Source organism: Tympanuchus pallidicinctus, unplaced genomic scaffold (genome assembly GCF_026119805.1).
Source record: "Tympanuchus pallidicinctus isolate F22 unplaced genomic scaffold, pur_lepc_1.0 scaffold30, whole genome shotgun sequence".
Classification (NCBI taxonomy): domain Eukaryota; kingdom Metazoa; phylum Chordata; class Aves; order Galliformes; family Phasianidae; genus Tympanuchus; species Tympanuchus pallidicinctus.
In genome coordinates, this window is record NW_026294748.1 from 489,410 (window position 1) to 512,176 (window position 22,767).

Here is a 22,767-nt window from a genome sequence, read left to right on the forward strand (position 1 = left end):
AGAGGCAACGGCTGTCAGTCATTTAGAGGTAACCCCTCTTAGTCATCCACATTCTGCTCCACTGCCTCCTAAACGAGCTCTATGTATTGCCCCCGTGATGTCAGCTCTTCACTGTGTTAACGTGGAACTTTTTCAATCAGGGTGCCCTCTGCAGAGAAATGTTAGTATCTTCTGTATTCAGGAGTTTGTGTAGATTAGGGAGCATTTCAGGAGAGATTCCCGTTGCCTTTGAAAGCCCTCGGCTTGGTCTCTTAGCAAAGCATGACTGGGAGACCTGTTTCAATAAGACAAGGCTATTTGTGGTCTTTTCTCAGTCTAGAAGGGTGATGGGAGGAGTTAAATGCCTCCTTTGCTTCCAGCACTGGGGTTTGGATCACAGCCAGGGAGAAGAGCTTTGTCAGGGAGAAGAATATGAGACCTGAAATAAGGCTCAATGGAGTAGAAGTCTGTAGGAGCGCCTGTTTGCAGGGAGTCCTGTCTGCCAAGCCTCATTAAGCTAACAAGACCTCAGTGGCAAAACTGCTAACCATTTTTGAGACTCATATATTGTATATCCTTTTTAATGCAGTTAAATCAGTGATCAGTGTTAAAGAATGACGTTACGTGTTCTGGTAATATCTTAGTGGATGGGGAGAAAATCAAAGGTTTGAGGTACCACCGTGTTGTTCATGTATGGATTCAAACCTTTAGGGCAAAGATTTGCTGTCATACAACATTCATTTTCTAGGCAGGATTTTCTTCCCTCTCTCTCTTTTTTTTTTTTTTTGTTATTGCTGTTTTCTTCTTTAATTTAAACTTTTTCCCATTCTGTGGGTAAATGGTACAGACTTCCAGAAAATTCTCAGGACAAAATAGCTCTGTTGGACATTCCATGCTGTGTACAGCCTTTGTGATGCTCTTTGGTTGTGAATGTAGAAATGCATTATTTAGGAGAAGCTTTATCCCTGTCTGAAATTCTTGTTTATCCCTACTGCAAAAGATAGCAAGAGCTATAAGCCATAGGAGGTCATTAACATAAAGTCAAGCCATTTAAAGTCATTTTATCTTTCCTCAACTAATTTTGCTGTGCCGTTGTGGGGAGGAAGAATGTGGGTTTTTTTTTGTTACCAGATGTAATGCTGAGTAAGCCAGTATGCCAGATTCCTCATCACCTCCACTATATTTCCTCCCCTTGTAAAAGAGGTGTCCGTGAGCATAGTTTGGATAGTTTGGTACGTTGGTGTTCCTAAGTTCTAAGATTTCCGTGGCAGCAGCTGTACCTGTGGGGTGAGCCTCCCTGGCCTGCCGTGCCAGCTGTCAGTACCTGCATCACATTACTGTTTTCACAGTAGCAACTCGTCCTTCCCAAATGGAAGGGAAGATGTGTGAGTTTCTTGATTCTCCTCTAGGGAACCCACATTGTACAGATTGGAGCTTGTATGTCTCTTGGCCTTGGTGAGGAAGGGTTAAGATAAAAACTCTTCGGGATGGAGGCTCCGGTTCTGCCTTCTCCCCACACCCACCAGCCCCAGTACAAAGAAGCAGCAAACTGGGGGAATGTGGGAACTGGCTTCTTCCCTCCTTCATCTTCCTGGAGCCTGACACGTGCTGCACACCACAGGGAAACGGCACGTCTGTTCTTTTTACACCTCTGTGCTGGTGCTATAGAACTGCACTGGAGAGAATTGAGAGGAGACTTGCGTGGACATCAGTGAGGTCCTGACTGGTTCTGGTAGTGACTGGTACATGAAAAGGGAATGATGCTGAATCCTGATGATGATTGCCTGTTCGGTTTTCAAGGAACTTGTGCACAAGAGGATATAGATACATAGAAGTTATGAGATATGGAGTTTCTGGGCAGATCCCCAGCCCACATGTGTGTTGGTGAGCTTTGTTTTTTCCATTGGAGAGTCCACCTCAGGCCTCTAATCAGAAGTGAATAGCCTGCTTTTGCCAAAGACTTCATAGAACTGTCTGTACCATTTGTTAATACTGAAGTCTCATAGTTTTCACTGCAAGCACTGTGGAAACAATACTGTGCTTTTTCTCCTCATTTCCTTAACTTTCATCTCCATGTCTGTAACATCACTCTTGTGTATGCCGTTTTATCCACATGCCAGCAGTGCTTGTGCCTCACATTCAAAAGTGCTGTTGTGACTGTGATATTAGCAGGTGATTTTTGACTCCTGAATTGAAATGGATCAAGTTGTGATTGAAATAGACACTAGAAGAGAAAAAAAAACACGTTTGAAATTCATAGGGAAAAAGGGAACTCTGTGACTTTGGTCGTTGTGAACCAGAGTAAATATGGTCCACAGTGTTGCTGTCTGTCTCTGAATGGCAGTGTATGTTTCTTGGTAGGGTTTGTGCATGTTTGACTGATGCCTGTTTGCTTAATTGTCCCAAGCCCAGCAAGGACTGGGTGCACGTAGCCCTAAGCCTGGTGAGCTGGGTGTGATGAACTGGAGGTGGGGCTCAGACTGTTGCTCTGCAGCTCGAGGGCTCCCACTCCTCACACAGTGTGCATGTAAACCCATACAAATGCATGAGCACATGAACCCACAGGGGTTAATGGCAGTCGGTGTGTCCAGGTGGCAACCAGCTCAATAGCTTATCTTTCAATTAAGTGACCCTGGTTATCAGGATTATTTCCCTTGGATACGTAGCTGTGTTTCCAGAAGGGATGAGATGTGACAAGGGAAATAGTCACTCAGTATTTAAGAATAGAGGCAGACAAAGGGTTTAGGTATTGTTAGATCAATTTTGAGGATATTGAATTTTGAATGCAAGTCTAAATGCAGGTTCTGTTGGGAAATGGAAATTGCAGTCACCCCACACACAAGATACACAGCTCGGAGCCTGCATGCGCACAGACGTAGCGTGGTGCTGATACCTGAAAGCAACCTTTGATAAACTTGTATTGCTTTTTTTTCTCCTGTTGTTGTGTTCTATATCTGTTCTCTCCAGGCTTCGTGGACCCGGCCCGAGAAACAAGAGGTATAATCTTATACCAGACCTTTAGCAAACTTCCTAGTTGTTTTTATTTTTGTTTGTTTTTTAAGCATTACAGATTAACAAATCTCTAGTCCAGCAACCACGCCAACTAAACCAGCATTAATAATACAAATAAATTAAGTACCGGTACTGAAGAGAAACAGCTAATAGTGTTAGAAGTTGCTTGGCACGTAGTTCTGCATCTCTGGATGAGCAAACTGGCTGTGTTGGGAGTGAGTAATCCTGGTTGTCACTTCAAAAAAGGACAAAAAGTGCCGGGGGAGGGAGAAGAAAGGGAAGGCAAATCTGCAGCCTGACAAATACAGCTTCGCCATTTCCTTCAGTCTGCAAGTGTGGGTCATGCTTCTGTTCTGGAGTTTTAAGAGTTCGCAGCTGTGTGTACTGTGGGATGGTACCTTTTTTCTGAGATAGCCTCTTCTGCTCCAGCCAACTCATCTGTTTGCTCATGGCACCTCTTCAGTTTGGCCTTCTGTTAGAGGATAACTGCATCGTATTCTGTTTCAAAATCAATGCAATTAAATCTCTCCAAAGTTATATTTTTTCCAGAAAATGCTCCCACTTACTGAATCATTGCCACTTGCCTTTAATTTTCAAGGGTCAGTGAAGGGGAACAGGAAAATACAGTATGGTGTGTTGCTGTTTTGTTTCACATTCATTACTGTGTTGTAGAAATAATAATCATCTGCCATTAAGTGCACCTCATTGCTTTCACTCATAAAAACACTGGATGCTTAAAAACTCAGTTAAAAGCAAAATTGTACCTCAGTTACATCCCTGATCGGCGATGCCTTCCTGCTAACCGGGTATTAGCTCAGCTTTGCAAATATGAGGAGCTGCAGATGAGTTAGTGAAATGCAAGCGCAGAGCTGGGAGAGGACACCTCACTTTCTGTCCCTGGAGTTTGTGGCTGTGGTCAGGATTTCCAGGGGCTGTTCTGTAATGACCTCTCCTGTATGGAAAGTGGGCAAGCAAGGCTGTTAGATTGGCATGGATGCTTTGGCTTGTGAAAGGATTGAAAAATCCTACAGAGGGGAAGGAGGAAGGTGCATTCCTTGCCTTTCTCATCTGTTCCCCCTTGTCACTGAAGTATTAACGTCTACTCCAGTTGCTGATGCAGTGGCTGTGGAATTTGAAGGAAAACACCTTTGTGCACCTCAGCACAACCTGTAGCACTCAGCAATGAGGAACACTGTCACACACTTCTCTGGAGAGAAGAGTGGTACCTGCAGTCATAGAACTGTAGAATGGCTTAGGTTGGAGGGGACCTTAAGGACCAGCACCCAACTCCCTGCCTTGGGCAGGGCTCCCCCAGCAGCTCAGGGTGCCCAGGGCCCCAGTGTCTCGTAGGTTGTCCCACCACTATGGGAAACATTGCTATGCAAAATTGTCTAAGTCAGGGCAGTTGGGTGAAGGGATTACAGGTGCCCACAGCTCTGGCTCACAGGTTTCTACCTACCCCATGTCTCTAATAGCCAGGGATTGCCGGTATCTGATGGTCTGAAATAGAAATGAAGAGAAGCAGTAGCATGATTTCTTGCGTGGAGATTATTCTCCTTGAATATTTTTCCCTAATCTTCCTTTTCCTTTACACATGCCTTTTGTACTAAGATATACAGCCACATCTTCAGGATCGGCTATATTTCTGGTTAAGTTATTCATTTATCTGAACTGCCTGGCGCTGTTCTGTTTGTATTGAATCCTGGAGAGGCAGGTGGCACGGCATAAAGTCATCTTTGCTGCAGCGATCGTGGGCTGCTGTTTTGCTATAGGTGTAGTTACACTCTTGCCTGATTGAGTCAGAGGCCAACAGAATGGTCACCTGAGTCGGGAGCTAAAAGAAGGCGAGGAAATGGCAGGTCTGAAGTCTTTACGTTCATGGATCCTACTGCAGTAGTTTCGGAAGTGAGCTGGATTTTGGCTGTGTAAGATACACAGTTATGGGACCCTTCACCACTTCTAGGAAATGTGTTCTTGAAATAAATCACAGTTTCCAGCAACACAAGGCACCAAGGACAGAAGAGGGCATAGAATTTGTATCTTGTGGCATTGGCTGTAGTGGACCTGTGTGCGTGGTAGAAGAGATGCACATACTAACTGCTTTTGTGTCGAAAGGTAATAACTTTCTTCATTTGAAATTTGGCTAGCTCAAATGGACTAATGGACTAGTATTCAGAGCCAGCAGAGGTAGCACCTTGTTCTGTGTAGAAGCTTAGTCTCGCAGCTGTAGGCCCCCAGCTCCGAGCAGAGGGATGCTTCAGGCCTGCAGGATCACCTGAGGTATCAGAAACACATTTGGTGCTACAACTCAGTGCCTGTCCGTGTGATTTCCTCAAGCTGTATCCTCATAATCTCAGCACTTGTCTCACATCCTTCCAGAAGCAGCGTGCTCTTGGAGCTCTGATGGTCTGAAGAGTGGCAGCAGGGTGCTCAGTTTGTTGGAAACAGGATGAGAAAGCTTGTCTTTTAAAGCTTCCAAGCTGACCACATTAGCACAAGGATCAGCATGGAGGGTGTTTGGGTTGGATCCCTGAGTGGCTGCAATCCCTTTGAACAGATGACAGCCTGGATTTTACATTCCTTTCCTCTCATTGATGTCCCTGCACTCTCCTGCTTGTGGGAGCAATTTCTGAACTGGCTTCCAATCAACAGAGTTTGCTCTAGAACTTTCTTAGAGCATCACAAGAACTTGAAGCAGGCTGTCTTTAGAAGGGTCCCATAGTTTGCTTGTCCTGCTCTCTGTACCTTGCTCTGTTTGGTGCTGTGCTCAAGTGAAAGCTCTGAGCTTTCATTTTGCCTGATTCAGCTCTGAGGTTTGGATCTGTTCTTACTAATGCCACTTAACGGATGCTGAAATAAAACAGGTATCAGTGAGAGAAGTCTCAAATTCTCTGAGTGAAAATGGTACTAGTTACAGAGGTTTTCTGCAAAAGCATCCTGGCAAAACTGCTTTAACCAGAGCTGGATCTCCGCAGTTGTTAATCTAAGAAGCAGCTTGATGTTATCCAGCTGTCCTCAGTCGTGTAGCAGCATCTGATACTTCAGTCCTTCATTTCTTTTCTTTTTGTTCCCGTTACCTGAGTGCTTTGATATGCTCTGTTCAGTCCTGTGCAACAAGGCTGAGCTGCTTTAGGAAGTGCTGTGCCCGTGGTTTCACCTGCCAGGTGATGGCTTCCAAGTGCTGAGCACTGGAGGGCTGCTGTGAGGTAGATTTGTGTTTGTCCCTGAGCTGCAGCACTGCCCAAAGCCCAACCCCTGACTCTCAATTCCTTTCCTGCCAGACCCTGGATGGGCGCATCGTGGTGCGCAGCCACGCGCGGGTTTCGTCCCTGACTCTCAAAGAAATCCAATACACAGATGCTGGAGAGTACGTGTGCACAGCCAGCAACACCATCGGGCAGGACTCGCAGGCCATGTACCTCGAAGTGCAGTGTAAGTGGGTGAGGGGCAGGGCGTGGGACAGGGGCGGGTGGGCAGGGGGGGGAGGATGCTTTCTGATGAGGTGGAGGCACCTACGAGTAGGGAAATCTGTGTTATTGTTGTTGTTATTATAAGCAGAGGGCATGGGAAGCAGCTCAGTCTGAAATAATGCTGTTAGAGTTGCATTTTGCTGTGTGCACACGTGCAAATGGTTGCACGAGTTGACTCCAACTGAGGCACTGTTTGCATCCTGGGAAGATCATGGGCCGTGAATCTGCCGTGGGCTCATTCATGGAGCGTATCAACGTTGCACTTCCCCAGGCATGTTGCTTGCTGTCTGCTTGTCCTCCCACTCTGCGTGAGGGACAGCCTTTAGTTCTGGGCAGACTTCTTCCTATGTCCTTCAGCAAAAGACCACCACCACCAGCAGCCCCCTGGGAGAGAGGGCTGTCTCCTATCCCCACGTTAGGTTCCTTCTCCCACATCAGCCTGGATCTCAGCCAAGGAGTTCTTGCAGTGAAGTTGGCTGGGCTCCTTCAGGAGTTTTTCTTGGTTATGTTGCCTTCACAAGAATGTTTCTTTCAGATGCTCCCAAGCTTCAGGGCCCTGTGGCCGTCTATACCTGGGAAGGGAATCAAGTGAACATCACCTGTGAGGTATTTGCTTACCCCAGTGCTGTCATCTCCTGGTTCCGGGATGGACAGCTGCTCCCCAGCTCAAACTACAGCAACATCAAGATCTACAACACTCCATCAGCAAGCTACCTGGAGGTGAGGAAAAGCACTAAGGGGAGAAGGGGATGTGCACCAGGAAGGCTCAGTGCTACCAAATAATGTGTTTCTGTTGATGAAGCCCAGTCTTTCATCAGGGTGCCCTGTTAGTGGGCAGCAGGTTGTGGCATTTCTGGCACACAAATGCAAAGGACATCAAGTCATGGCAAACACCACCCCCTCTCCTTGCTTTTGACTTTCTGCTCACTGTAGTTCTCTCATTTGTGTGTCAGCACATGAATTTTATTATTGCTTCATTCCCCAGTAAAACGCAGATGGCATTAGCAGAATGAAAAGTGCCTTCTGATCCAAACATGCACTTCAATTTCTTCTGTAGGTGACACCAGACTCTGAAAATGACTTTGGGAACTACAACTGCACTGCTGTGAACCGCATTGGCCAGGAATCCTCAGAGTTCATTCTTGTGCAGGCGGGTGAGCATCCCAGGCAGGGAGATAAGGAAATGCTACTCTTCAGGTTGTCCTTTTTTCTTAAAGGAAATATTTCATTTTGGAGAAAGCACTTTGAGTCTCTGACCTCTTAGAGAAGACACAAGATTAAGGTTTCTACACTGTCTAATTAGTATTCTTAAAAGCTCTTTGAGGACTGTCACAGGCTGCCCTTGTCCTCTCCTTTATCAAGCCATGACTAGAGTGTTCTTGGTGTTCCTAGTTTTCTGCTTTCTCTGCCAGGTTGGGAGCTGGTAGCCCTTGCTTCCTGCTGTCTGATGTGTCACTGGTTGTTTCCCCTTCCTCCCCCAGATACTCCGTCCTCTCCTTCTATTGACAGAGTTGAGCCCTACTCTAGTACTGCCCGCGTGGAGTTTGATGAGCCTGAAGCTACTGGTGGGGTGCCCATCCTCAAGTACAAAGCAGAGTGGAGAGCACTGGGTGAAGGAGAATGGCACTCGAGATTGTATGATGCAAAAGAAGGTAAGATGGTAAAGCAATATTAAAAAAAAAAAAAGTTACCTTCTCGATCTGCATCTCAAAACATCCCTTCTTTCCTTCGGGGGAAAGCTAGCGTGGAGGATTCTATAGCTTTGCAATTTCAGCAATTTCATTGAGCCCCCACACCAGTTCTTTAACATTTGTTTTTCAGTAACAGCTCAGTAGAAGCAGAGTGATGATTCCCTTTGGTGTCTACTGTGAGCTCCACTACATCCCCTTTGGAAAGGCTGTGGCTCTGTCCCTCCCTAATCAATTCTTTCAAACAGAAATGGTAGCTCTGACCTTTCTCCTTGTCTTCACTGTTTATGCGGCTTTGTTCATGGTTTAAATGTGTCAGGAGTGCAGTAGGAACATGGCATTGATGACTTGACTCAGAGCTTGAGTGTTTCTTTGCTTTTTCTCTCTCGTTTCTGCAACAGCAAATGTGGAGGGCACAATCACTATCAGTGGCCTGAAACCTGAGACAACCTACTCGGTGAGACTGTCTGCAGTCAATGGCAAGGGTGTGGGTGAGATTAGTCTGCCATCCGACTTCAAGACACAGCCAGTTCGTAAGTAACACTGAGAATCTCTCTCTGCTTTTCTGGTTTCTCTCTCCTTGCATTTTCCAAGGACTCTGTCATGCATGGACAATGCCTTCTCCTGCAGACCTTGCTGCACCCTTTGTTTTTGTTGTGTTTTTTGAGTGTAGTGAATTTCCTCGCTAATTAAAAATCTTATTTAAAGGTGAGAGGCAGGGAAGTTATTCACACTGGTCTGTGCCCTGGGTTATAAGGATAAGCTGTATTCTGTCAAATAGAAGGGGCTATGTGATGGAGAGTTGTAATAAGAACAAGCAGCAATTTGAGAAAGGCATGGTAATAAAGAATATGAGGTTCCTTGCAAATCAGAAATCAGTAAGTTCAACAAAGGAGCCTCCATGAGCAATGAAGGAAAAGAAGGAGGGTGATTTCTCTTTTCTGCACATTACTTCTTAAGGATGTCCACGCAATGCATGAAATGATTTCCATAGACTCTTGTCTGCCTTACTTGGGCAATCTTCCCCTCTGATGGCAGGATGCTCTGCTGTGCCATAATACTTTTCTCCCTGTTTCAGCCCCCTGCGGTTCCTAGGGTTCTTCTTCCCCATTCCCTTTGTGTTTAGACCTAGAGCATGTTCTTCTTCCCTCCATCACACCTGTACTTGTGAACCCAGTTCATAGCTCTTCTGTAAACGCTGTGTAGGACTGTCTCCTGAGCTCAGAGCCAGCAGTATTCCTATCCCATACATATCTGCATGCTTGGAGGCCCTGAGATCTGTGCATGGTCTTGAATTCATCTCCCAACTTTTCCCTCAGCAGAACTGAGCAGTGTGTGGCAGTATGCTTTCCTTGTTGCTTAGAAATCCAGGCTCTGTGCAGGAAGCCACAGTACACACCAGCCCTCGTGCTTGAAATCCAGTTCTGTTGCAATAACTCCTACTGCCTCCCCCACTCCCTAGGGTTGGATTTGGGACATCTGGTGGTATTTTGAATTTCCAGCTCCATATTCATTGTCTACTCTTCTCATCTCTTCTACATTTTTTTTTGTGTGTGTGTTTGTGTTTATCTCTGTCTCTTATTTTTGTCTCTGTTCCATCCATGGAAATACTGCAGGTATCCCTCACTCACGTAAGTGCCTCTCTGCATTTGTTTTGTTCTTTTTCTGTTCCTAGAGTTTCTCTAACACACATAGCACTAGCTGTTAATCTAGTGCCTTTTTCCTCCAGGTTCATTAGAAATGAAATAACTGGTACTGCCTGTTTCCTAACAAAACTGACACTAGAATAGTCATCCTATAGGTAATACTAATCTTTTATAGAGCAGAACTGTGGGTTAACATCTATTTTTCTTGTACAGCATGTGATTCAAATAGTTAGAGTACTTGTCTAATTATTAATTAGTGGTTATGTGGGCTGTACTTCAAGCCACGCAGAGTGCTGGGCAGCATCTCCACTGCCCTTATGTGGCTTTGGTTCGATGGGAGAGCTGGTGAATGACAGTGTGCTCAGTGATCCCACATGATGAGGAAATGGCTTTAAAACAAGGATTCAGAGTCCAGCATGCAGGTTTAACAAAGTGCCAAGTCCTGAGTTAGGAGGCAGTGCTTCCATTGCTCGTGCTTTGTGTCCAGAGAGGTTTGATCTGACAGTCTGTTTTGCACTGTAGTTGCCCTCCTTTGGGCAGCATTTAACAGAGTCCCTTCCTCACCTTCCTTTCTTTCTTTAGCAAGTGCTGCTGCCCCCACGTGTTTAGCAGAGAGTGAGTATGGTGGGAGAGTTGTCCTGTTGGATTTGCTCTGCATGCATCTCCTCACTGAGTGTGGTGCAATCTGCCTAACATCCCTGGGTGCTTTCCTTCTTTTCTATGCAGATGTTTTCCCCTGATTAAGAACTGGGTCTCCTGGTAGAGGAACTGCAGATGAGCACAGGTTTGATTTCTAGGAGAGGGAAATACCACAGACGACTCCCAGGTGTGCTGCCCTGGTGCAGAGAGCAAGCCTGCCTGGGTGAAAGCTCTCATCATTGGCCTTTGATTTTAAGATTCCTAATCAACTTGTGTTCCACTTCATGGGATGTGTTTGGCTTTTGTGGTGTGAGGTTGAGTTTCTTTAAATCCTCGCAGCACAGAAAACCAAAGAGGCTGTTTCTTAGCTAAACAGGGGAGAAATGATCAGCAGCAGATGGTGCTTCTGTAGAGCAATAAAGAAATCATCACAATTCAGGTTTCTCATGCTGCATTCACCCCGGGGCGTTTAGAATTAGTGACATTCTTCTTTGTGCTTATTTCCTAGTGATCCTCATATTTGGTGCTTATACAGCCTGTCTTCTGCTCTTGGAAGGGAGCTGCTTAGCAGCACTTCTAAGGGGCTTTTCATTCTGTTACCTCCTCAAAAAATGCCATATTTCCTCTTGAGAATCCTAGTGCTTAGCAGTCTGGCAACATGAACCAGGTTGCTATTTGGGCCCAAATTAGTCAGAAACACTGTAGCTGTCTCTGAAGTTAGATTCAGAGCTTCAGAATTCCTTAGGACAAAAAAGCCTCAGTGGAGACCCTTGGAGCCTGGCACACTGCAGGACCCAACGCAGGCTGGCTCCTTTTCCCCTGGCAGGGCAGCACAGTTCTGCAGTCTCTCCAGGTGAATCATATCTGCCATAGGGATTCAGTGTCATTCTCATTCTCTCTTTGTTAGGCTTTCTCTTTCCTTCCCCTCACCCCTGCTCCCTGCCTCTGATAACTTATTTTCATGCTGTGCTTCACCTTTACATGTCTTATCTATCCTTCATGTTTCCATAGCAACTCAGCCTCTCCCTGCATCCGAAAGCACAGAGCCACCAAGTGAGTAGATGGGAAGTGCTCCCCTTTGGTCCAGAGTGCTCTTTGTTATGCTGTAGCCTTCTGTCAAGGGAATTAAGGCATGAGGCTTTGTTGGTTTGATGTCTGTTAACCAAGAACCAGGCACTAATCTGTTATGTGAGCATGTAGCTGTTAAATGCAGCATGGTTCCACTCTGACTTCTCTCCTTACCGTTTTCCTGCCAAGCATGTGGTAAAAAATTGATAAGTGGGATTTAGAAGAAACGAGGGGAAAGAAAGAAAGGTGATCATTTCCAAAAGGAATGTTTTCCATTTGTGATTTTGAGAGGTAAAGCTGCCTTCACAAAAGGGGCATGGAATAGATAATCTGCTTGATATCCTGCCTCGGTGTGTTCACTGCGAATTTAGAGACAGGCATTCATGTTGTGGCTCTCAGTGCTGGATGCCGAAAGAAGATGCACATGATGAGTATCTCACAGCAGAGAGGACTGCAGGGAGGGGGAGCACTGCTCCTGTCTGGCCTGCATGAGAGTGTTTGAGACTTCACAAGAAGTCAGCATCTCAGCTGGGAGTGGGATTTGGATTCCCTCCATCCTAGCTCTGTGCCTTGTTGGTGAGATTCATTCTGATACTGAATCAGGTTCAGTTACTTCAATGCTGGATCTGAGCAGTCTGTGAGAATAAAACTTGGATCATGTAGTGAATTTGGGAGGCAGAAGAGCCATTGTGAAAAATCAGATTTAGGTTAGCTGTACAGAGTTCAGTGGTAGACCTTCCTGACACAGTGGAGATATAGAAATGGTGTAATTTTAATCACCAACCCCAGAAGTAGGGATTTCTCCTCTAAGGGTAAAGTTGCATGCCGTAGAGAAATCAAGCAATTATCTGCTGTGTAGTCCTGGAAGACAAAAAAAAGCAGTTCAGAAAGACACAGGTTTACACGGTGCATGTGTGTGTTCTCAACTAATCATTTCTACAAACTCCAGTTTTCTCTTTTGATTTGCAATAATAAAGTTATGTCTGTGAAGATGGCCTTAAAGTGAACTAGCCATTTGTTGACGTGTCGTGGGTTAAAAATGGCCCGTGGCCTCTAAATGGGAAATAATAAAAGCTTGAAGTGTGTGATTGCTTTTGTGTTTGGGGAGGGAGGAGAGTTAGTTTAGAGCTGCTGAAGGAAGCTTTGAAATAGGTAAAAGTGATGTGTATGATTGGCACACTGCATGCTCTTACATATAACAGGACTTACACTTCTAGCTGCTGGTGACCACAGTGAACACTCTTCTATTTCCATGGCGTCAATAAGGCAAACTTTAACTCCTGACACGTCTGAGGTGACAGCAGTTCTGCACTGCTGAAGAGAGCTTTTAATTCTAATCGGACTTCGGGGCTGGGTGGAGAGGGAGAGGCGAGCACGTAGCAAGGCTGTAATAACCTGTGGGATGCTTTAGGAGGCAGATGCTCCTTTTTGGCTGTCCATCTGTGGGGCTGGGAGGTAGCATTAACTGTGAGGGAAAATATTGTGTTGCTGTTTTGTAGGATGTGCTTTAGGAGGAGTGGATCCTTTCACCCACCAGCCTCTTTCTTATGAGGCAAAGGAACACTCATGAAGAAGGCAAGCTAGAAAGCAGACAGCAAATTAGGAAGGGAGGCAGTGCATGGACTTAGCAGTCTCCTCCATTCCACCAACTGGTTTTTTTCTTGTTTTTCTGTTCTATTCCTGTCATGCAGTCTTTGGGGTTTTTCATCTCAGTGAGCAGTGGCTGCCATCCTCGTGCTGTCTTAGTCAGCTTCCAGTGCACCACCTTTTGTTCCTCACTGGCAGAGAAAACCCTCGCACACCTGAGCTCACCAGTGGAAATCACTGCACATAACTCATCAGTATTCCTGAATATGTTGGATGGAGCTTCTGTGCCTGGGGTGGCAATTGTCAGTCTGACCAAATCCTGCTCGCAGCTCTTTGGGCAAAAGCCCTGTCCTTGGGAAGGCAATGCGTTGTAGATTTTCCTTTTTCAGTTGCTGTCGTTAATAAATAGGAAGACCTTTCTTTCTGCAGAGGGGAGAACACGTCAATGTGAAATGCCAAGTTTTGTCTCCACTGAACTGCGTGGGCTGTGATTTTGACCATTTCACCTCTGATGCCTGGACTGCTTCTGAATAACAATGTGTTCCCTTTTTCTTTCCAACAGTCTTGTGGATTCCTTCAGCTGTCCAAGTTCTGGGCCACAGTCCTTCTCTTGAATAACTTTTGTTCCTTCCCTGACTTGGTATTAATGAGCAGTGACACAGCTGTGCCTAACGTTCCCAGGGTCGTAACCCAGCGCTTTAATATTCCTATGTTTCCAGGCAATTTGACTGTTTCCCCACTGTTTCTGATATATACTGGCTAATTCAGTTCCTATTTTATTTGGTCTGTAATTCTGTTGTTGATTTTTTTCCCTTGCCCATTGTTTACATCAGTTTTTTAATTTTTTTTGTATTTTTCATGTGACCTCCTCCACTTTCCTTTCAACCAATCATGTCCGTGCCTATCATGTGCCTTTGTCATGTGGCTTGCATGGTGCTGATGATGTCGTCCTCGCTGGTGAACAGAAGGTAAAACACTTTGTTCTGATTGGTCGCCTAGATTTGGGGGGAGGATGCCCTCTGGTCAGTGACCAGGGTCCTCCAAATTCCATGGCTCCAAAATCGTTCTGCAGCCTTTTGGAGAAGTTGCTCACCGCTGTCTGCATGTGAAGAACTAAACTTTAGTCGTCTGCACTGAGCTTGAAGAAATTTCATAGGACAGAATTACTGAGGTTGGAAAAGACCTCTGAGATCACCCAGTCCAACCACCCACCTACCACCAGTACTGCCCGCTGACCGCAGCCCTCAGTGCCACATCCCCGTGGCTCTGGAGCACCTCCAGGGACGGTGACCCCACCACCCCTCTGAGCAGCCTGTCCACTGCCCCACCACTGCTGCACAACTTTTTCCTCACACCCAACCCGAACCTCCCCAACTTGAGGCAATCTGAGAGAGGAAAAAAAAAAAAGGCAGAACCCACACGGCTCAGTCATTTGCTTCTTTCCCTGTCAGAATTACAGTCAGCATCCAAGTAATGCTCAAAAACTGTCTGCCGTTATTACCAATGGCTAAAACCCTTCTGCATCTTATGGGAGCAGAGTGCCAACGGCATGCTACTGGGGTAGCTGTGAGTTAAAGTGTTCAGATGATGCAAATCACCTTATTTCTTGTTGAGCAATACTTTAACTCCATGCTATATGTCTGTGTACATACATTCATGCTGTCCATGTTCAGTAGCTCATCCAGACGATTAGACCTTCCTTATCTCTGAGATGTGCTTATTGCTAAGCATGTCACGTTATGATGTAAGAAATAAATCTGTCAAGCACAAAACCACAGCTAGTGCAGGAGATACACTTTTTTATAAGCTGTATGTACACATATAGGCACACCCAGAGTAGTGACAGGAGCTACACTTAGCAGTAAATACATGAGGTACTATTGCACTGTTCTTGCCAGAGCAGCTCACCCCTCCCACGCCATGTCTTGGAGCCAGGCAAAGGAATTAATCCAGGTCTGAACTCCTATAAATGGGGATTTCCGTGACTTCAAGAAGCAAATGATTGACCCTTGCAGCTCATGGAGATGAAATTAGTCTCTAAGACATGGTAGGAAAAATATTTTCTGTAACACTGTGTTTTTGAAAACTTCACTTAATACCACTCTGTGCACAGTCTGAAGAGAGGAGGGGAAGCCCTGCTGCTGCCCCAATTAATAAATCACTTTGCAATCCAGGGAGCAAATGGATTCGGGGTTTTTTCCCCTCAATCGATGAGTTTTGAAGTGCCTGATTGTCGTGGACCACCACCAGGCCAGGGTTTGAGCAGGGATTTGCCAGGAAAACAAAACTAACACCAGTAACCTTCCTGCCTGACTGCATGCACCGAAGCAGCCCCTCTTCCAGGTTTTCTTCCCTCTCTAGGCAAAATCCTGGAGGGCTGAAGACGTGGTTGTCTCGTTTTTGCATGTTATGTTTTTTGTTCCTTATTTCTTACTGTTGATACTCATTTCTCTTGTGTACATTCTGCAGACTTCTACCTGCTCTTTCTCCCCCGGCTGTATTTATTGTGGAGACTTCAATAGCTGTGATGTGTTTGTTAGCGTCAACTTGTGACACTGTAGATCACAATCTAATCCCATTTACACAGCAGTCAGAAATGCACAAATCAGCTTTTTGTTTGCGTATTGCAGAAATAACTGCAGACAGTTTGCAGCTGTGTTCTCTGAGCACAGCAAGGATGCAGAATTGTCCTTTGCTGCCAGCTGGACAAGGATTTAAGCTCCTAGTCTCCAGTGCTGCAGTTGTCTGGTAACCAAATTGACCTGCTTTTCAGTAGCTGGGCAGAAAGACCACATTTGGTGAGAGAAGAGAGGTGGTGAGAGGCTCAGTGTAAATGGGAAAACCCCCCCCAGGCATGTAGCACACCTTTATAAGCACTTTTGTTTTCAGCCCCTTCTCCTGTAGCGAGGATGCATGTCCTGTGAGCATGAGTTCCTCTCTAACCTTCAGCTGACAGCCTTTTCTCTTCAGCTACTGACACTGACTCGCTGTAGAGATGCTGACTCTGCTGGACTAAACTCCTCCCACTAAACTTCTTCCTCCTTTGTTTGAAACTACACACTAACCCGTTTTTAATTTTTCAGCCCTGTATCTGGATTATATCTTCTTGATTGAGGTCAATTAAATCCTGTGTATGTAAGGAGAATGTTCGTTACCAGGTTTCGCACCGCTGCAGCTGTTTGTTTCAGCAGTCAGGAATGCTCCATGTTCTCCTTTTAGAAGGGATTTTCTTGAAGCAGAGGCACACTTAAGCCATGGGGAAAAGAAGGAATCAGGAGCTAGAAACCATGCAGCTCACAGCGAAGAAATTTCAGCAGTGAAAGCAATTCATGCTTGGAATGGCTGCATGTAAAGTGCAGCAGGACCTCAAAGTTTGAAAATCTTTGTATCAGGAATGAGCATCTTTATAAAGGATGTTCGTTCCCAGTTTAGTCTTGGTACTCAATCACTGGAAAAAAATTCTAGTCCTGTTAGATAAGAGGTCACATTATTTAAGTACAGTATTCCCTTATCACTTCAACATCTGTTTACCTATTAATAATTTTCTCTCTGAGATAAAAATGGGAAAGAGCACGAAGGAGATGTTGATCTTACACTGTCTTGTTATCAGCGAAGTCGTTTATCAAGTCTGTCAAAGTAAGGCAGAAGCCAAGCACTGCTGCTCATGAATGTTTCAGCACATGCAGCTCGGTGCCTGGCAGAATAATGGCCTGTGCTGCTGGGATTTGGTTCCTTGCATGAGGAAAACGTTGAGCAGGACATTTGTTCCTGCTTCCATTTAGCTGTTGGGTGTTATTCCAGTAACAGCTTCTCCAACACAGAATTCAAAATCAGTAACCTTGGCAGTGATCTCTTCTTTTAGGATTGGGGGAAGGAAGATGATCTTGGGGAATTTCTGTAATCTGGTATTTTCAGCATGCCTGAGTGAGGTGCCTCTGTTCATCCAGACCTCACCTGTTCACATTTGATTTCCAGTCTGTGATGCACTCCGTGCTTTCACCATTCATAATTCCAGGAGAAGCATGGTTTGGGAAGAGATTCTCAGATATGCAGCCTCAGTAAGCTCACAGAAGGACAGATCCCCAGCTTTGTACAGTAGGTGGCAGATGAGGTCATTGCTTACTGATGAAAAAGGAGCATTCCATCCTTATGGCTTTAAGAAAAGTAACTACTTTGTGAAACACCAGTGAGTGTCTCTAACATCCAAGAACTGTGCATCCATGGGTTGTAAATGCCTTCTTGGAACAGCTGGTGCTGGAGCATGTGTCAGCCTGTAAGGAGATGGAATTAATCTTAAACTACTGCTTCAGTCTCAGTTTTGCATTTTTCTTACAGATGTTTCACCAAACAAACAAACAAACAAACAAACCCAACTCTACTTGATTTCTTTCTTTAGAGGATTTCTTCAAGTTACTTCTGAGGATCAGCTTTGAAAGATATTGGAAGATTAACCTTTTTCTGGCCAGTTCAATGCTGCACGTGCTTTCCATCAGCAGCTGAATGCATATCCAGGCAGAATAGATTTAGAACTGGGGATGTTTGTTGTGCAGAAAGAAGCCATAGCCAGTGTTACTGGCCAGTGTTGATCTCAGTGCAAGTACTGCCTTACTGTGTCCTTTCCCTTTTAGTACAACAGCAGAACTGGGTTTGAGAAGCCTTGTCCCAAGCAATGGGCTGAGCTTTAACATCACAGTGTGATTTTGGTGGCCTGGTTGTGATCAGGCTCTGAAGCTGCAGGTGTCACAGTTTCAGAGTTTGGGTGTTGTTCTCTTGGGGATCTGTCTAGAGTCGATCCATCCCTTAATTGTGTGTTGCACTGCTCTCCAAGGGTCTGTCAGCATGTGCTTAAGAGAGACATTGTCCAAATCACAAGTGGCTCTGCAAGTAAAGACAGAGGTGCTCTGCCAGAGCCATAAGACAGTCGCCTTGAGTTAGGATGGTAAAGCGTGTGCTTGTCATTCACAGGCCTCTACAGAGGTTTGTGTTCTCAGTATTTGATTTTCCTGTGGCCAGCTGTAAAACACACTCAGATAAACAAATAGAAATGCTTTTAAAGTGCCTGAAGTCTGATTGGCAAAATAGAGGTGCGGGAGGTTTGTTGGGTTGGGATTTTTTTTTTGCTTTTTAACATTCAGCCACCTTAATTGATATATAAAATACTGTAAGCATTATGAGCCTGTAATGAGAACAACCAACAGAGTGCAATTAATCTTAGGAGTTGGTTGGAAGTGCCAACTGCAGGTGATTTGAAAGCTTTAATTTACAAACAATTGCAGTGTTGGTTTTGCTCAAATTACGTGTAAAGACGTGAAGCAGATCAGCCTTCAGAGAATAACAGCTGAAATGCTCAGAAGTTCCTGAAGAGCTTTTAAGCCCAGAGCTCATGGCTGAAGCAGTGGGACTGCAAAACAACCTGGCAAGCTTCAGCAAGATTTTTGATTGCATTTGAGTTCTTGCTATGTTTCAGTGCTTTTGAAATATCTCCAAGTCCAATCTCAAGTTGGATCCATGTAGGGAACCCGTGCCTTCATCTTGCATGGAATGGAGCAAAGCAGGCATCGAGGAGCTGAACTTAAGCAGGATCTGAGCTCCTGGAGTCTGTGCCATTTCTTAAAAGAGAGACCAGCCCTTCTTTCTCATCTCAGTTCTTTTGCTAATTTGATGCATATGTTGTAGTGGTTGTTTGTTGGGTTTCCTTTTCCACAGAAGCAAATAAATAGGTGGACATGTCTGTTTCACAGTGAGTTCCCAGGCTAAGAAGAAGAAGAAAATATGTCTGTTGAATAGTCAGCTGCATTATTTGTGAAAAGGCGATGTTGTGAACATACAATGAAAGTGTGGGTTTGATTTCTGTTAGGAGAGGTGACAGAGAGAAGTTGCAGTGTGAGGGGGGAACCATCCTGCAGGCTGTGTGTGAAGGTTATGGGGGAGCTGGTGAGGAAAGGGCAGTTGGAGGCATGGTTTGAAAAGGACGTGGATGAAAATCAGCGCGCCCTGAAGAGAATGAAACTTCAATTTCCTGCTGATGTCAGAGGTGCAAATTCAGAAAGGATGGCTTTTTCTTTTGAAGGTGGTTGTTACAGAATGATGAAATGGGTCACATTCTTTCCAGCCTGTATTTGTTGCCATTTTCTAAACCAGTGAAAACAAGTGTTGTTGCCCTTGTATCATTTTTTCATATCCATTCAAGTGACCACAGCAGTGAGGTCACTGTGGTCCAGGGGCTGTAAAACTTAAACAGCATGCAAAGTGCAAACAAGGTCAATGTGACAAGGATGTCGGTTCTCAGTAATGCTTCTTATATCCATGTTGTAGAGGAGAATCCTGCCTGTTTGCTATATGCTCTAACTCAGCATTTTCCAGATGACTCAGACAGGCATTTTGGAACAGAAACAGTGAAGAACTGGGTTTTGCTCCAGGGTGTTCTCATGGAATGATGGTGTCTTTTTCACTTAACTTCAGACTCCATTCAGCATATGCAAAAATGATAAATTACATCAGTGGAAGCAAACTACCAAATGCAAGCAGAATTGGGTCTTGCAGGTGTGTCTGAGTAAGGCCAGTACGATGTAGTGAAGTATTTTTCTGGCTTTGAGTACCTTTTTCCTAACAATTTCTTTTTTACAATTAAGTATAAATCCACCATTGTTTCAGGGGAACCCAGTGCACCCAAACTGGAAGGGCAGATGGGAGAAGACGGAAACTCCATCAAAGTGAATGTTATCAAGCAGGATGACGGTGGCTCCCCAATCAGGCATTACCTGATCAAATACAAAGCTGTAAGTATGACCGATGCCTAAACCTTATCTGCCTGTAGCCTCTTCAGAACTCATGCACCACTATGCAAGCAGCTACCTTAGCAGATTGAAGCTGAGATCTTGTGGGTGCCCCATCCCTGCAGGCACTCAAGGCCAGGTGGGCTGGGGCCCTGGGCAGCCTGAGCTGGTGGGGGGCAGCCCTGCCCATGGCAGAGGGGATGGAATTGGGTGGTCTTCAAGGTCCCCTCCAACCCGAGCAGTTCTGTGGTCTTGCAGGTAGATCTGTACAGAATATCAAGAGGGTAATATAATGTCAAAACCAAAACCAAATTCAAGCAGAGATTGAACAGCTTGTTAGCCTACCCCACTCTGCCTTTGTCTCAAGGTACCTTGGAAGTAGGTTTTTTAAATTAGCATAGGCAGAATGAACATCTGCATTTCCTGAAACTGGATCAGGAATCATGAAGCTGCTGGTTGCATGCCCTGTTGAAAGTCTTTCTTAAACACTGCCGAGTGGAACAGTCCTGATAAGCTAGGCCAGATGCAAGGTCAGAGGTGGGTCTGTCTTGCAGAAGATCCAACTTCACACTCTAAGGGCTATAAGAACGTTCTTTATGTAGAACCCTCCCTGCGTTTCCCTTTGTTAGTTAGCCGTTACCCTGCTCTCAGAGCTGACCACTAACGTTGTGCTGTTTGTTTTGCATCCCCACCTGCCACATCGTTGTCCTGCAGAAACATTCCTCAGAATGGAAGCCAGAGATCAGACTGCCTTCTGGCAGTGACCATGTAATGCTCAAGTCTCTGGATTGGAATGCAGAGTATGAGGTTTATGTGATAGCTGAAAACCAGCAAGGGAAGTCCAAACCTGCTCACTATGCTTTCCGGACATCTGCTCAGCCTACTGTCATCCCAGGTATGGCAATCATAAGCTTTACCATTGTTTTCTGCTTCCAATTAATGCAACAGTGCTGCATCCTTTAATGTGCCTGAGTAACCCTGACAACTTGCTTGCTTAAAAGCCATTATCATAATTGGTTACCCATCTAAAGCTTGATTTTTGCCACGTACATACCTGCAGTGTAGCACACATTAAGGTATGTACAGCATTAGCAGTACACTGGTAGGAATGCAACATGGCAGAGCTGTCTGACTGCACGCAGGGAATGGTGGCTTTAGCATCAGGGTAACAGCATTGCCAGATGTGAAAAGCAGTGGACAGAAAAGGCTTTCTGAAAGCAGAAAGATTCACAACTTAAACTAAAGCAAAGGGGACCACTTATGTCTCTGGTGCAATGCTTTTCACAATTCAGATTTCCCCTCCAAACCCGCTTTGTGCTTGCTTACTGCCCATTTGTCCATCCAGTTCAGCCTTTGGAGGAAAAAGACACAAGGAGTTTGCTAGCAGTCATAAAGGGAGAAAGGGAAAATCTTTCTCCAAAGAGTTTTCGTTAAATAAAACGGAGATTAAAAACAAACGTAATTTTAAAGTAGCATTGTTTTCGTGTCATGGCAGGGAGTTAGAGAATGGTAACCAAAGTGCATCAGAATGCTGCTGGAGACTTGTTTCGGACAGACTTCTCTCCTCAAAAAGTGAGGTAAAAGCATAAATGCTATGAGAAACAAGCAGGCCCTATGAGGTGCCAGCAATCCTACAGTTTGCTGGCAGGCATTAGAAAGACAGACAGTGTTTATTGCTATGCAGGTGTCGTCTTGAACCATTTAATACCAAACCCCAAACCTGAGGGTTGGAATTGCTGGACCAGCTGTAAATTCAAGCTCAGACTGGCTGGAGGCAGATGGGCACACTGCAGGTCAGGTCCTCACTGCACAGCCCGACTGAAGCAGCTCCATGCCCAGTGTGCTGACAGTCCGTGCTGCAGGGAGTGATTAGGTTGTGTTCTGTCCTCTAAGTTCTTAGGTCAGTCTTGTGCTTTTGTTCAGTTACCTGTTTTCATCAGTCCTCTCTTCGCATTGAGAATTTAATCCTTAATTTGCCATACCCCTGTCCTGTCTGAAGCAAACAACTGAGAGCTGGTGCAGTTTGTATGCTGAACCTCCACTCACTCAAGCCAGGTAGCATTGTTGAGCGTCCAAATGAGTGACCTGGATGGCTGGGGCTTGAAGATGTGTACAGCAGCAAGCATGAGGATGGGGAGGGGGAGAGAATGGGGCAAAAGAAAGACTGGGAAGTGTGTTTGAACAGGGCTGCAGTTTGCGTTGGAGCGACACTCCGTAACTCATTAAGCAACTTACCATCTTTCTCATTTTCAGCAGCACTACTACTACTTACTATTCTCATATATTTGAAGGACAACTGTGGCTAAATGAGGCAGGGGAAGGTGGGGGTAATTTGGCAAAGAATGCCTTAACTACAGGCTAGAACAGTAGAGCACAGAGAGTAAGCAGCAGACAGAGCGTTCCTTTACTGTTGTGCATCTCCTCAGGAAAAAGTTCCAAGGACTGATTTGCAGTTTTTTCTTTCCACACTGCAGAGCTCCTCTCTGTGCTGGTACTCTCTCAGCCTTTGTTGCACACTTGTAGAGTACCAAGGGGTACCTGGGACAGCTGGGATGTCTTGCCTAGGGTGTTAGCAATCTCTGGGAACTCTGTTTCCTTTGGAATACACAGTTCATGCTGTAGTCCATGGCAGAGGGAAGAGCAATAATCTCAGTTTCCACCGAGCCCTTTAAATGCCACAGAAACGTGGGAAAAGACTCCTTAAAAGAACAGAATTTTTTTAAATGTCCGCTTTGTTTTCATGGGTGCAGTTTCCTCTCAGGAGTTACTCCTCATTTATCTGATGTAAAGCATGGGAGAGGTCAGGATCTCAGCTTGCTCCTTCCAGTGTTGCACTTGGAAATGTTGGAAGCACTTTGAAAAATGGTTGTTTTCACTCTGCAAGCTTGCGCATGATTGACAG

General features: G+C 45.2%; 1 protein-coding gene across 10 annotated transcripts in view; it reads left to right on the plus strand.

Moving 5' to 3' along the window:
* Positions 1–22,767, plus strand: part of NCAM1 (neural cell adhesion molecule 1) — a 76,887-nt gene that overhangs the window by 41,799 nt on the left and 12,321 nt on the right. For 3 of the 10 annotated variants that reach the window (XM_052697350.1, XM_052697354.1, XM_052697358.1), the window contains exons 9-17: positions 2,947–2,976; positions 6,273–6,423; positions 6,997–7,181; positions 7,519–7,615; positions 7,943–8,113; positions 8,551–8,682; positions 9,766–9,780; positions 19,744–19,868; positions 20,580–20,760. In XM_052697350.1, the coding sequence (XP_052553310.1) occupies positions 2,947–2,976; positions 6,273–6,423; positions 6,997–7,181; positions 7,519–7,615; positions 7,943–8,113; positions 8,551–8,682; positions 9,766–9,780; positions 19,744–19,868; positions 20,580–20,760 (1,087 nt within the window). The remainder of the gene's footprint in view (positions 1–2,946; positions 2,977–6,272; positions 6,424–6,996; positions 7,182–7,518; positions 7,616–7,942; positions 8,114–8,550; positions 8,683–9,765; positions 9,781–19,743; positions 19,869–20,579; positions 20,761–22,767) is intronic. The other 7 variants (XM_052697351.1, XM_052697359.1, XM_052697355.1 and 4 more) reach the window with 3 other exon arrangements.